The sequence below is a fragment of the Pteropus vampyrus genome, unplaced genomic scaffold (genome assembly GCF_000151845.1).
Source record: "Pteropus vampyrus isolate Shadow unplaced genomic scaffold, Pvam_2.0 Scaffold318, whole genome shotgun sequence".
In the NCBI taxonomy this organism is placed as follows: Eukaryota; Metazoa; Chordata; class Mammalia; order Chiroptera; family Pteropodidae; genus Pteropus; species Pteropus vampyrus.
In genome coordinates this window covers 499,350-513,011 of record NW_011889099.1, presented here as the reverse complement: position 1 = coordinate 513,011, position 13,662 = coordinate 499,350, and the positions used below count along the sequence as shown (strand labels likewise).

Below are 13,662 nucleotides of genomic sequence, written 5' to 3'. Positions count from 1 at the left end.
AATGCATGTTATAGTAATTCAGATTTTAGAATCTTTGAATATTTAAACCCCCAGTTGAAAGCTCCCATATTGCTACTCTTGAAAAGGAATCACTACTGAATGCAGTTGTCATACACAGTTAACGTGTAACATGAACCCCTCTCAGAAATGGAAAGGTGCTCTCTACTCCGTTTGTTTTCATTGACAGCCACTAGTTTCCATACCACTTTCAAGCTGGGAGTAGGGTGGGGAGGATGCTGCATTTCTTTATATATATATCACACACACTGAAATTAAGGCAAGAGAAGGGGTCCCACAGTCAGCGAGCACTTACACATAAGCTAGCGGCTTTCTGTAGCCTCTGCAGTCCACCCAGTAAGGCACATGACACTATTCTCCTCTTATAGATGCTGGCTCAGAGCACAGGTGAATTGCCCAAAGTTAGAAATCTGGAAAGTGGAAGAGGCAGGTATAAACAGAGGTCTTCAGTGTTCAAAGAAACAGGGTACATAAATAAGGAAGAAGGGGCGAACCTTCAGCAAATGTTGAAACCGTACATTTAGAAGAGAATTAACATTGCAGCTATTGCCTACACAGTGACTATTTGGGTGAAAAAAATCACATTTGCAATTGAGCTTATAAAGAAATGATTTGTTCAGGGCTTGTTTCCTGTGGTTTTTTCATTTGTGAGGTGAGAGGACTACTCTCTCAGACCAGAGGGCTGCAGATCCACTCAAGTTGTTACAGAGAACTGCTGTCAAGGTTAAATCAGATCATTACGTATTCAAAGGGGCCTCCCACCATGCTTGGCACACAGTAGGCTCTTGGTAAGTAGCAGTTTAGAATGAACTCTTCCATTTGAGTCTGAAATTAATGTAATGTATTCAGACTCATGACAAGTGATTGTCACTAGCATCCTTTCATTAGCTCCTTTCAAGGGGCAAATGAGGATAGACTGAACTCTCTTCATAGAGAGATTACTCTCTTTACGACTTTCTATCCTCAGAAGTAATTTGCAGGTGTAATGTGATGTGGCAGCCCAATAGCCCTCTGCGACACCTTTTTCATCCTTCATTTATAGACAAGGACATTGTACCCTGTCCTGTGAGACTTGAGGTTTTATGGTTTGCAGTGGAAAGGATGCATTAGTGACTTCCATTTGAACAGTCACTGTTGTCTAGCTTTTCTACTTGTGCAGGAGAAAAGGTAAGATTTTTTTTTGAAAGTCTTAAAAAGTGGCCTCTTGGTTATTGTTAAGTGACTGTCTTCTACAGAGACAGACCTTATCAAATTTAACACAACCACTCTCCAACACAAATCAACATTCCTGTCCTCAATTCTCTGAAGTACTAGAACCTCCTATGTGCCCACCTTGCAATGATTTTATTTTTTAATAGTCCACCTCCCTTGCCAGGATTTTTTGCAATTGATCTACAAGGAAAGAACCTTTCTCCCTTGCATGAGAGTTTGTTGGATCTCTGGGAAAAGTTTTCAGACTCCCAGGCTTTGAATTTTCAGACAAGAGCTTGCAATGGTTATTCAAAAAGATACAACTTACTAAACTTATTCTCTTGCTGACTACGAATATATCCGAAATCATTCTTTTGCAGATGGATTTAGATCCCACTCTGAAGTTATTACGCAGAAGAGTACTACCACAAGTTAGAAAACATGGTAACAGAATATTTATCCAATGAGCACAAATTGCAGTAATCAGCCAAAAGACAGGAAAATTTATTTTTGGAAACTATATCTGATATTTGATTCCCATTTCAAAATGCATAGGTCAGTCCTGCTATAGGAAAAGCCAACATCTAGAGTCAATATACATAATAGATTAAAAACATTTTAGGGAGTTATTCACATTAGAGAAGTGTTCTTTACTTGGGAAAAAAAAAAAAAAGACTTTCCACAGATGTTTGTTCAACAGTGAAATCCCCTGGTAAGATTTTTAAAATAACATGATGGTTATACAGTACCTCTGCAGCGTATCTTATGTAAAATGAAGTACATCTTCTGCCACCTAATGGAACTGTCTAAACGATCAGTATTCTGCAAGGTTTGGGTCAGACTCACACTGTCTTGAGCCAATTATACAACCTTAGAGACATGTGGCTGGTCCCTTTCCCTTGTCACAAATCTCAGCAAGTTACTTCCATTTCAGAATGTATTTGCTGACCAGGTTTGGAGCTGAGTGAGGCCTCTGGATCATATAATTTTTATATCACTACAATATAACTCATCTTAGGCTCTGTAAGGGATGCATTATTTTTGTTTTGTCTCCTGTTTTCTCTAGCTTATTTGAGTGGAGTGTGTTTTTATAAAACAATTTGCTTTGGAAAATTTGACAGCTTGAGTAATGCATTGCATGCGACTGCTTTACAGAAATATATGAAAATTCCGAAGAAACCAGTACAAAGGACTAAAATGTGGTCATATCTGCATCCTAATTCTGTTTTAAACAGGCCATTGGTTGACAAACTCCTTAATATTTTTTTCATCTTTGTTTGTGAAGAATTGAGGAGAAAAGGCAATACTGTGCTGGCAGATTTTGTGGGATCAACAGAGGTAAATTAAAATGCCTATGAAATATCTTGGAATATGAAAATGCTACCAAGAAATTCCATTGTAACTATCTAAGGAAAAATAGTACTGTGTGCAGATTCTTAATTATATTTTTCATTTCTTTACCAACGTTGCCAATTAATGTGTACTTTTAAGTCATTTTGTTACATGGTATTTCATGAAGCCCATTGTAAAGCACTTCATTTTTTTTAATGCTGTGGCTGGAAGCACTGCGGCCTTCTGAGCCCACTGCAGGCAGAAATGGAAAATGAAAGGAGACAAAACAGTTTTCTGGGAACCAAGCTTGGAGGAGAACACTAAACACAGGGTATAATTCATATGCAGTCCTAATTTTTGGCAAAATTTATATTCTTCCATGTTACTAAAACCTGCATAGGCAGACTCTTTATTTTTAAATTGATTTCATAGTGAAAAAGAACCTTGAAAAGAAGAGAATTTATTTTTTTTTTTGCTCTGGTTCTCTGGGCATGCATTATCAGAAGGAATCTCACATTTCATGTTTCTGGAGCCTACAATTTTCAGAGCTTCTTTCACATATGTCATCTCATTGGATCTTCGTACAACAATCTAGTAAGGTCAGCAGGACTGGTAGTCCCCCCACCATTTTATAAAACTCAAACTAATTAATTTAATCAAAATGTTTAGCTATTTACAGACTCAAAGGCCAAGAGTATAAGCTTAATGCCTTATACTTGGCTAACAGGAAATCTCTTTATTCTTGCAGCTTAAGCACTGTTTTATCTTTATTATTCCCTCTCCTCTTCCTCCCTTTCTCCTCCCTCCCTCCCTCTGTCTTTCCCTTACCCTCTTCCCTCTCTCTTTCCTCTCTCTCTTCATCTCCAATTTTTTTAATTGAATTTATTTGTAGGCAGCTTTCTTCCTTTTATCACCTATTCTTTCTACCCTTGCAGGCAAGTTCTTACTTGTCCTTCTCTACTGTAAAACAACTCTCTGTTCATGTAGTGCCACATTTAACCCCTTTTTGGACCTATGCTTCTAAGTTCTCTTTATAGATATTCCATTCTTTCATTTATTTATTTCATCAGATGCGTATTGATCATTAACTATAAGCCAGGCCTAACGCTAGGAGCTGCCCTCAAGTATCTGACAGTCCAGAGGATATTTGAGTGAACAAACCATCTCGGTTTATTGTGAATTAATAATTTTGCTTAGCTACAGTGCACTGGGCGAGGGTTGATTCCCTCTTCCCCAACCTCTCCCTTCCCATGCTTTGATCTTATAATAATGAAGTTCATGCACATCAAATATACCCTGGGAGAGAACATCAAAGTTCCGAATATAATAATTAATCCTGGATTTTGAAATCACTGATAGAGGGGAAGCCTATATAAAGAATATAGGTAGTTACAGTGTCACTCCCATGGGTACGACTTATATTTTAAGGTTCGATTCTTTTTATTTTTTAAGAGAATTGAAGATCCAATTTTAATTTGCATATTATTTTCATTAGCCTGGAGAATAATTGATTAGCACAAGTCAGACTTGCTTAAAAAACCTGCTGACTTTGAATCTATAAAATTAATTGTCATCAGAAGATACCTCAGAATTAGAAAAGTAACCCTTGCTATTGGCAGTAATTGTTAAATTAATTGGATTGCCAAGCTACTGAAAATGTGGCTACAAGAAAGGAAGAGACAAGAAAGAGGTGAGAGGCTTAAAGAGAGAGGTAGATTAGTTATAATACATTTATAGAACTTACTGAAAAGAGGATCTTGTGTTTTACTAGGTTCATTTTTCAAAGTTTCTTTAAATGTCCACTCATAGTATGTTTTTGTTTCTTGTTTTATGATGCCTGCTTTACAAAATGTTACATGTGAATAAAACAAAATTGAGAAATATTATAATACTTCTCAATAATATACCAGGTTGTGCGCACTTGGTATAGCATATGCATATGTGAAAGATTATACTTAATATGCAATACTGTTATCTCAGACTTTGTTCAATATCTAGGGGTGTAGTGTTGCCATTTTTTTGTATGGGCAGCCTCAGTAGACTGTTGCTCTCGTGGGATCCAAAGGAATCAGCGCAGCCCATTTAAAAAATATTTCTTTTGAGAGAAATGCACTAAAAAGAAACATTTATAATATACATGGCAATCCACAGGGCTTGCTGTCCTACTGAGATACAGATGCAAATGAAACACTGCCAGCTTATTAGTGGGACCATAGCTGAAAATCCAAAAGCAATAGGGAATGTATGAAAAATCTACTGTTGAGGTCTTAGTTTACTGAATTGCTTCTCTTAATCAGGAAGGCAATTTAATCATGCTGTGTGTCTTTTGGTATTGTAGATGTCTTTAGGGCACTGAGATGACATAAATGATAAATACAGATATTTTTTAGCCTTCACCGTTATTGGTTGTGTGTAGCTACACATCGCCTGTTGAGTGGCATGGCTCTTACTTGGCTCCCTTCAGGGAAGCCACATCACAGCCCATGCTTCTAACCTGACTCCAGCTCTAGGAGGCCAAAGAGGTATTGCACCCTCTCCATACTTCTCACTTGGTACAAGGAACAGTGTTGCTTCTTCTGATCCTAATAGAGAATAGCAATTTACACAGGTCTAAAGCCTTTTGTTCTGGACAAAGATGTTTTCTGGCACACCATTGGATCTGAGGTTATTTGCAAATATCCAACATTACTGATGGTGTTAATGCCTCTTCGCTTGCCTTTCAAAGTCTATGTGGAGGTCTAAGATGCCCTGAAAAGGATAGCTGACCATTACTATTTGTGGCTCTAAGCATTCTCCAATATATTCTATTGACCTGATATTGAGGGTTTTAAATGTTTTCTTCTTGCCAGTGATATTTCAATGTCCAAATAACTAGCTCCCCTTAATAGTGACTAAACTGGTTTTAAAAAAGTGTTAGACTTTGCTCCTGGATCTTCTCACTCTGAAAATGTAGATTCTTGATTCCTGACCAAAAATATAATCTGTATAACTAACTGGTATGGATTCCTTATATATATATTTAAAAAAAAAGTTTTAATATTCGCTGAGAATAAACTAATCTTGATCTTTAAGGGAAATAGAGATGATGGTACAAAGAAGAGACAGATTGATTGTTTCATAAACTAAAAAGATTATTTCTCTGGAAAAAATATAGCTACGCAAGACGTAAACAACTTTTAAGAAAAGTCAATGCATAAAAGTTTATAAGATATAAAGCACCTTTTCTCTTGTACTCATGCCAAGTAATTTCTTAGTGGCTGTTCAGGGAATGCTTGGCATCCTTTTAAATTCATTTATTATGATAGCAGATATTTATTTAATGCACATTAAATACAGAGCATGGTGATTGCTGCCTCTAATTAGTGCCTACTATGTGTCAAAGCCACTATCGTACCTTCTTCAAGAGTACTAATAATCATCTACACATCGATCAAAAGAAGTTTATTCCTTGCCATGTGTCTCCCTGGTATCCTCTCGATAGGGCTTCTCTGATTGGAGTCAAATTTAATTTCTGTTATTTATATGAATCACTGCTGATAAAGAGATGCAATTGCACCCTTTTTTCTTTGGTGACCCTTCCTGTGTTAGGTGGGATGTTCACATTTTTCCACATTTCAGAAAAATCAAGCCTCTTCTGCCTACTCATTCCAACACTGGATAAAATGACAGTGTCGCACACAGAGAACAGAACACTCCTTTGGTTGCTTCAACATTCTTTTTTTGGCCTCATTTTCCTCCCTCTCTACTGAGTTTTTGAGTCCAAATTTAGTGGTGATGACTAAGAAATTTCCAGGATATGACAGAGCATTCAGTTCATTGAGTCCTTCCTTGCCACTTTCCAATAGTTGTAACAATTGCCAAATTTTTCTTCTTAATGTTGTAGGTGCCAGTATCTGTGTAGTATCTGTTATTCTTAACATATACTAAGTCATGCACTCAAGATTTCTATGTGCTATACAGCTTCCTTCTATATACAACTGATTTTGTTATATGGTATTAAGGAAATTCCCTGCAGACTTTTTACTGCGTGATATTTCTGAATCCTGGAATTAACAGTCCTCAAATCTGAATCTCTGAAATTCAAATCCCATAAACAATAATCACGTGGTCTGCTGTGTGTTAGGCAATATGACCAGCTATTTATGAAGGTGGAAGGTGGATTCAGAAATAAGACAAATTCCCTGTCATTTGGAGCCAATCAAGCATGTGCCTGAGTCACAGGGACAAGCTGGAAATGCAGATAGAGTTTGTGAAGGCACAAATATGAGTATAGTCAATTCTAACTGGGAGAAATAAAATATGATTCCCGAGGTAGTCATATTTGAGTTAGGCCTTGAGGGATGAGGGGAAAGCCAGTAGGTAGAGAAATAGAAGAATGACATTCTAAACAATAAAAATGAATGGCATCTGTAAAGGCCCAAAGGCATACATGATTCTGTGGTAGAGCATGAGACTTGAAGGCATGGTAGTGACTAAATTGTGGAGAATTTTAAATGCCACATCAAGTTGTCAGTTTTACTAGAGGCATGATGAAACCATCAGAAGTTCCTGAGGAAGGGAACTTTGTGTTAGGAAGGAACCCTTTTATCAGAAGAGGAGACCAGTTAGGAGGTTATTACAGCAGGCCTGTGAAGAGGTAATAAGAGTGGCAAGGTAATAATAGAGTAGTGACAATGGGGGTGGAAGGTAAAGGTCATGAACTGGAAAGGATGTGGAAGGTCCTCTGAAGTTTTAAGTGTGAGCAATTGCCAGGATGGTGGACTCTAATTACTGAGACAGGGGACACAGAAGTGGAGGTTAGAGGAACTGTGGCTCTGTGCTTCAAATATTATTCTCCTCCCTTTTCTGTTTAGAATTCCTACCCATCCTTCAAAGCTCAGCTAAAATAATACCCTCTCTGTAAAGCCTACACTTCCCTAGTCCCCCAGTCATAATTAAGTCAGGCTTCCTCTTTTCTCACACAACACCTCATTTATACCTCTCTTTTTATACTTAATGAGAGCATACTTGTGTCCAGGTTATCTGGGTTCAAGTCTCACTCCTGAAAATATATGGTAAGCATTCTAAGGCCACATCTTATTTACCTGTAGATTTTTAGTACCACCCAAGCATGTAATAGATTGTCAGAAAATGCATATAAATAAATGAATGAATGCTGTTACACACAAGACGTAATTGCAGCCCTTTTTGGGGACCTGCCTTAGAGTACACAATGATCCCATCTCATCATTTTTTAGTCAGTCATACAGTTGTTCACGTGGTTACACAGTATCGCTCACCGTAATCATATATGTTATTCACCATATTTATTTTCAAATGGTGTCTGACTCTTTCTAAAACTGAAATGTACTCTCCAACATGAGATTTTTTTTTTCTAAATGATGATTTAATTCCCAACGAATGTTAGCAATGTTCTATGCAATTGTCCTCATCACTAGAGGGAATGTGGAGATTCTTAGTCCAATTTCTTTGTAGGGATACCTTGGCTTTCCCTATGTTAAGAATCCTACAAAGAGGAGTTTTCACAGCTGATCAATAGAACACTTTGGTTCCAAGCATGTGATAATTGCCTTATAAGTACCTTTCTTCTTGGGTAGATTGAATTTGTATGAATCTTCCAAGGCTCTATCAAATGTGCCCCAGGCTGAAATAACCCCCAAAGATGATTCCAGTCTGTGCACTCTGCACGCCAGATGAGGGGAGTCAGTGAGGTTACTGAGGGAGACAGATTTTGTGGATTCTCAGAAAAAAGAAAAAAAAAGTTCTATTGTTTAACCTACAGAGAAAGGCTGCCTTATTTGAGGAATCTGTCCCTCTTTGCCGACTTGACTCCCTGAGAGTGCTTTAGATCCTGTCGTTGAGGTAGTGTGCGTTGCTTAGAATGATATCTCATGTGAAAATGAAGGAAGCTGGGACCATGGTGGCGTTGTTCAGAAAAGACTGATATCCAGAAAGCTTGCAGTATTTTTACAAGGTATTTTTTTTATGGTTTTATCAAAATTTATTCCTCATAATATCTCAGCAAATGAGCAAAACTCTAATGGCTTCCTTGATGCCACTGTTAGCATTTTCTTCATTATCTTCCACTCCTAAAGGACCCTCTGTTTCTCTTTGGATTACTTAGGGATTAAAATTTGCTATTCATTTCATTTTGCTTACAGATGGCCATTTTAATAGCTATTTATTATATATACACACACATACACAAAACTTGAAAGGTTTTCTGTTTCTGTTTTTGTTTCTGAAACTGTCAGTTGGTTGGTTCAGGAGCCCTTAATTTGTATAGGCAAGTCCAGAGAAAACATGGCTAAGTATGTGGCAGAAAATCACATTCCACGGTTCAGAGTTCCCTGGGCTGTTCTCTCATGTCTGCTTGTAGAATTACTGTAAATTTCTTGCTTCCATATTGATTTGCTTGTAAATGTTCCTATAAGGCAAGGATGGGGTGAGGTGGGATTTTTTTTTTTTTAAGTCAAGGTCCAGTATCTAAAAAAAAAAAAATCAACTTGGTTTACCTACAAGTAAAAGGGAGTCTTTCCTTCTAGCATCCCTTTAGAAATATAGGCAGCCAGTATTGTAACATTGTAACACAGATTTCAGCCTTGAGCAATTGAAAATTAATAGTTTATAGTAACTGAAGAATCTATGAAAATTAAATACAAGGACTAAATGTTTGTTTTCTCATCTTTAATCTTGAAGGGAACAAAGCTCCATGTGACCACTTTATGCTTGTCTTTTCAATCTTTGGCTCTTATATTTATCCAATGTATTACACTATGTGGCTGGTTCTAATTTTTCCACTTCCTTATTGCAAAGAGAGATAATCATTGTTCAGTAGCACTTGCACTTGGGGCTTTTTGGGTAAAGTGTCATGCAAAATGTTATATATAGTCTTGTTTTCCAGTGATAATAGTTCATACTATTAAAATAGAACACTGGTCATTTAAGCTTTAAAAAAGTATGTCCTTAACTTCTGAAGGGCAATACCACATGGTTCTACATTAAATCTATAGCTATAAATATTGAGCTTTAGTTTATTTACTTTTCTTGTAGGAACATTTCACACCTGAGTGCAAATTCAAAGAATCCGTGTTTGAAAATTACTATGTGACATATTCATCGATGATATACCGTCAGCAGCAGTCAGGCCGAGGGTGGTATCTGGGTCTGAACAAAGAAGGAGAGATCATGAAAGGAAACCATGTGAAGAAGAACAAGCCTGCAGCCCACTTTCTGCCCAAACCACTGAAAGGTAAGCTTGCTTTTATAGGAGCTGTGGACTAAATGAGTACGTATTTAAAGCAATCCTTTATCACACTTTAGAAAATGGAACATAATTTTTCTACATTAAGACATTTATACAAAAATTTAGTAACATTTTACAATACTTAAAAATATTAAAACATTGACAATAGCATCTAATCTCCTGATTTTGATTTTTCCATAGTATGTCTACATATAGTAATGCCTTACTAATATGGAAGAAGTTTAATTGCTAACTCAGGATATCCAAGAACCCCAAGTTATGCCAAAATGGTCCCTGGGCAGAAACACTGATGCTTAAATGTGTGCATGCAACACTAATTGGAAAGCTCCTTGGGCCCTCTCTAAGTGCCCAATAATATTGCCCCAACAGTTTTCATTCATAGTTTTGTTTTTCAGTCATTATTAGCAGATTAGTAGCAAATTAGAAAGGGTGAAGAATAAGAATGGGCTGCAGAGGATAGGGATGTTAGTAGTGAGACATGGTAGAGAAGGCATAGAAAATTCAGGCAAAGCAGAACCTGACCTCCAAGAGGTCTGGAGTTTAACTAGAGGTTTCCAGTAGGGCAAACTGCCCAGTCACATCAGCATAGCACTGCTTCACAGCACATTTTCTGGAGCCAGACTACTTGAAATCAAATTCCATTTTTACCATTTTTACTAACCTGATGGATGGTCTCGGGCGGATTATTGACCTGTGTGTGCCTCAAGTTCCTCATCTATAAGATATGGGTAAGAGTAGGTACATCAGAGGATTCTTATGAGGATTAAATGAGATAATGAATGTGAAGCACTTAGAACAGTATCTAGCACATTATAAATGCTCCATAAATATAAGTTAGTACCGTTATCTACAGCCTAACAATAATATTTACCATTTATTGAATTAAGAATTGTGCTAATATTTAGACTCTTAGTTTCATTTTGAAGCATGATAGAAATCAGTGTTTTAAAGGGTTTTAAATTTTAATATTTCCCTTGCATAGCATGCTCTAGATCATATTTAAACCTCTAAGAGCTTTATTAAATGCATTTTTCATTAATCGTCTCATATACATAACCATAAGTGATGGCAATTGGGCATTAGAATTCTTTACATGCTTCTTCACCAAGCCTACATTTGGCTTAATATGATCCAGTTCACTACCTAGTGAGTCTTTGAAAGCAGTGTTTGTCATATTTGGCCTCAAGCATGGAAGCCTATTAACCAGAAGAAAAGTTGAGGGCCACTGTGGTGTGCCCATTTGAAGACCTTTGACACCATCTTTCTGTGTTTTTCAGTGGCCATGTACAAGGAGCCGTCACTGCACGATCTCACAGAATTCTCCCGATCTGGAAGCGGGACCCCAACCAAGAGCAGAAGTGTCTCCGGTGTGCTGAACGGAGGCAAATCCATGAGCCACAATGAATCAACGTAGCCAGTGAGGGAAAAACAAGGGCTCTGTAACAGAACCTTACCTCCAGGTGCTGTTGAATTCTTCTAGCAGTCCTTCACCCAAAAGTTCAAATTTGTCACTGATGTTTACCAAACAAACTGGCAGAGTTCATTATTCTATCTGCCATCAAACCTTATCATCCATACTAAAGCCCCATAATTTAGATTGAGCTTGTGCAAAAGAATGCCAAGCATTATCAGTGAACTAAATCCAGGAGAAGGACTGCCCAATTTTCTCATAATCTCACTTATACTTTGAGGATGACAAACCAAAATCATTTCACAGCACTAATGCTGATAAAAATTTGCCCTCCAACCAAGAAAATTTAAAAGACCACAATTGCTCTTCAAAAACAAAGCAAAACAAAACAAAAACAAAAACAAAATTAACTGCTTAAATGTTTTGTAGGGGCGAACAAAATTATGTGAACTGTGTTGTTTTCTTGGCTTAATGTTTTCTATCTACGCTTGATTCAAATGTCTTCTTTACTTTGGTATAGTGTAACTTTATGATCTCTGAAATTCAATGGTTCTATTCACTCTCTGTCACTTAATCCAAATCAACCAAATTCAGGGTTGAATCTGAATTGGCATCTCAGGCTCAAGGTAACAATGTTCTTGTGGTTTTACTATTTTTTTTTTTTTTTTTAGATTTGTAGTATTCTGGTCAAGTTCTTGTGCTGTATTTTGTGCGTAGAAGTTGAGTTGTATTGTCAACCCCAGTCAGTAAGGATTACTTAAAAAAAAAAAAAAGATTATTCTCAAGTGTAGATTTCTCTTAATTCCATTTGTGTTATCATGTTAAACTATTATTGTGGCTTCTTGTGTAAAGACAGGAACTGTGGAACTGTGATGTTGTCTTTTGTGTTGTTAAAATAAGAAATGTCTTATCTGTATATGTATGAGTCCTCTTGTCATTGTATTTGGCACGTGAATACTGTGTACAAGGAAATATTAAGACTGGTTACCCCTAAACAACATATACTTATACTTGCTTCTGGAAAAGTGTTTAAGACTTAGCTAGGTTTCCATTTAGATCTTCATATCTGTTGCATGGAAGAAAGTTGGAATCTTGGCATAGAGTTGCATGATATGTAAGATTTTGTGCATTAATAATTGTTAAAAATCTGTGTTCCATAAGTGGACATAGCATGTACAGGCAGTTTTCTGCCCTGTGCACACAAAAAAAAGTTTAAAAAAAGTTGTTTAATATTTGTTGTTGTATACCCAGATACGCACCGAATAAACTCTTTATATTCATTCAAAGAAAAATCCTTCAATGCGTATTTATTGAGTGTCCATCACTTGCCATTAACTGTTGTACAAACTGGAGTTAAACATTGAATTATGTATATAAGGACACCGCCCTCAGATAATCTACAGTCTAGTGATTCATATTAACATGTACACTCTTTAAAGTGTGTTTATTGTATTAGTTATTGCACTTGGACTTCACATTAGAGCAAAGAATTCTTGTTCCCATTAAGTGATGGAATTATACAAAGGAAACCTATATTCTAGTATTCTCTCTGCCATCCACACTATTATTTCCCTTTCTCTGTTGCTCATTTTCCAGGTAGAGGAAAGACACAGGACTAAATATCTAAGGTCTTTCCACCTCTGAGAGCTGAAGGAAAATCTAAATATTTTTAATGCCACTGACTTTTTATTAGTTCCCCAAAGCTACCATTGCCTGGTAATGCATAGTTTGGGAATAGTCCATATATGAAGGTAAGAGTGGAGGAACAGGTAGAACGTAATTGACGGGTTCTTTTCAGAGCATCCATCAAATAAAGTTACTGGGGACCCAATCAGCATGCTTTTGCATGGAAGGGAGGCTACCTATTCCTAAGATGTTTTGGCCACATTCAACAGGAGCTCCTAGCCCAGCCCAGCCCAGCCCAGTTCAGTCACCTTGTGATTCCATCTTAAACCTCCATCCTGCCTGAGCTCTAAAGTCTACCTGCATGAAGTTAGGCTCCCCGCCTAGCTTGGACTTAGCCTTTGTATCATGTACCAGGAGTAGACTTACTCAACCCCCGCCCCCTATTAAGTCTTACTAATTTTCAGTCAGTAGAGAAAAAGAAGTGTATCCTCTCTCTCTTGCTCCAAGGACTTTAAGGTTTGGTTTATTAACTATTTTGGTTGCTGCTTTTGCTTTGTCATTGTTCAGGAAGAGCATAGGTCTGCTGGTAATAAACATATCAGTACATTGGTGTCTCAGGGAAGCCTGGCATAAATAAGTGGTCAAAATACCCAGGAAGAACCCTTTACTCCCAGCATTCTCTTTAAGCTACCTCAACTTGTTCTTAACAGAATGTGGTATTTTAAAAAAAAAATCAGTAATTAAATAATCCTCAAAAAACCTTAAAGCGACAATACTTTCACACATCTTCATTATACACACACATTTCAGTAACATT

The 13,662-nt window shown here is 37.1% G+C and overlaps 1 protein-coding gene across 3 annotated transcripts in view; it reads left to right on the top strand.

Moving 5' to 3' along the window:
* The window catches only part of FGF13 (fibroblast growth factor 13), a 472,409-nt gene extending 459,898 nt beyond the window's left edge, over nucleotides 1-12,511 (top strand). For all 3 annotated transcript variants that reach the window (XM_011377603.1, XM_011377605.1, XM_011377604.1), the window contains 2 exons: nucleotides 9,595-9,793; nucleotides 11,086-12,511. In XM_011377603.1, the coding sequence (XP_011375905.1) occupies nucleotides 9,595-9,793; nucleotides 11,086-11,222 (336 nt within the window). In that variant the 3' untranslated portion in view covers nucleotides 11,223-12,511. The remainder of the gene's footprint in view (nucleotides 1-9,594; nucleotides 9,794-11,085) is intronic.
* The last annotated feature ends 1,151 nt before the right edge of the window (nucleotides 12,512-13,662 follow it).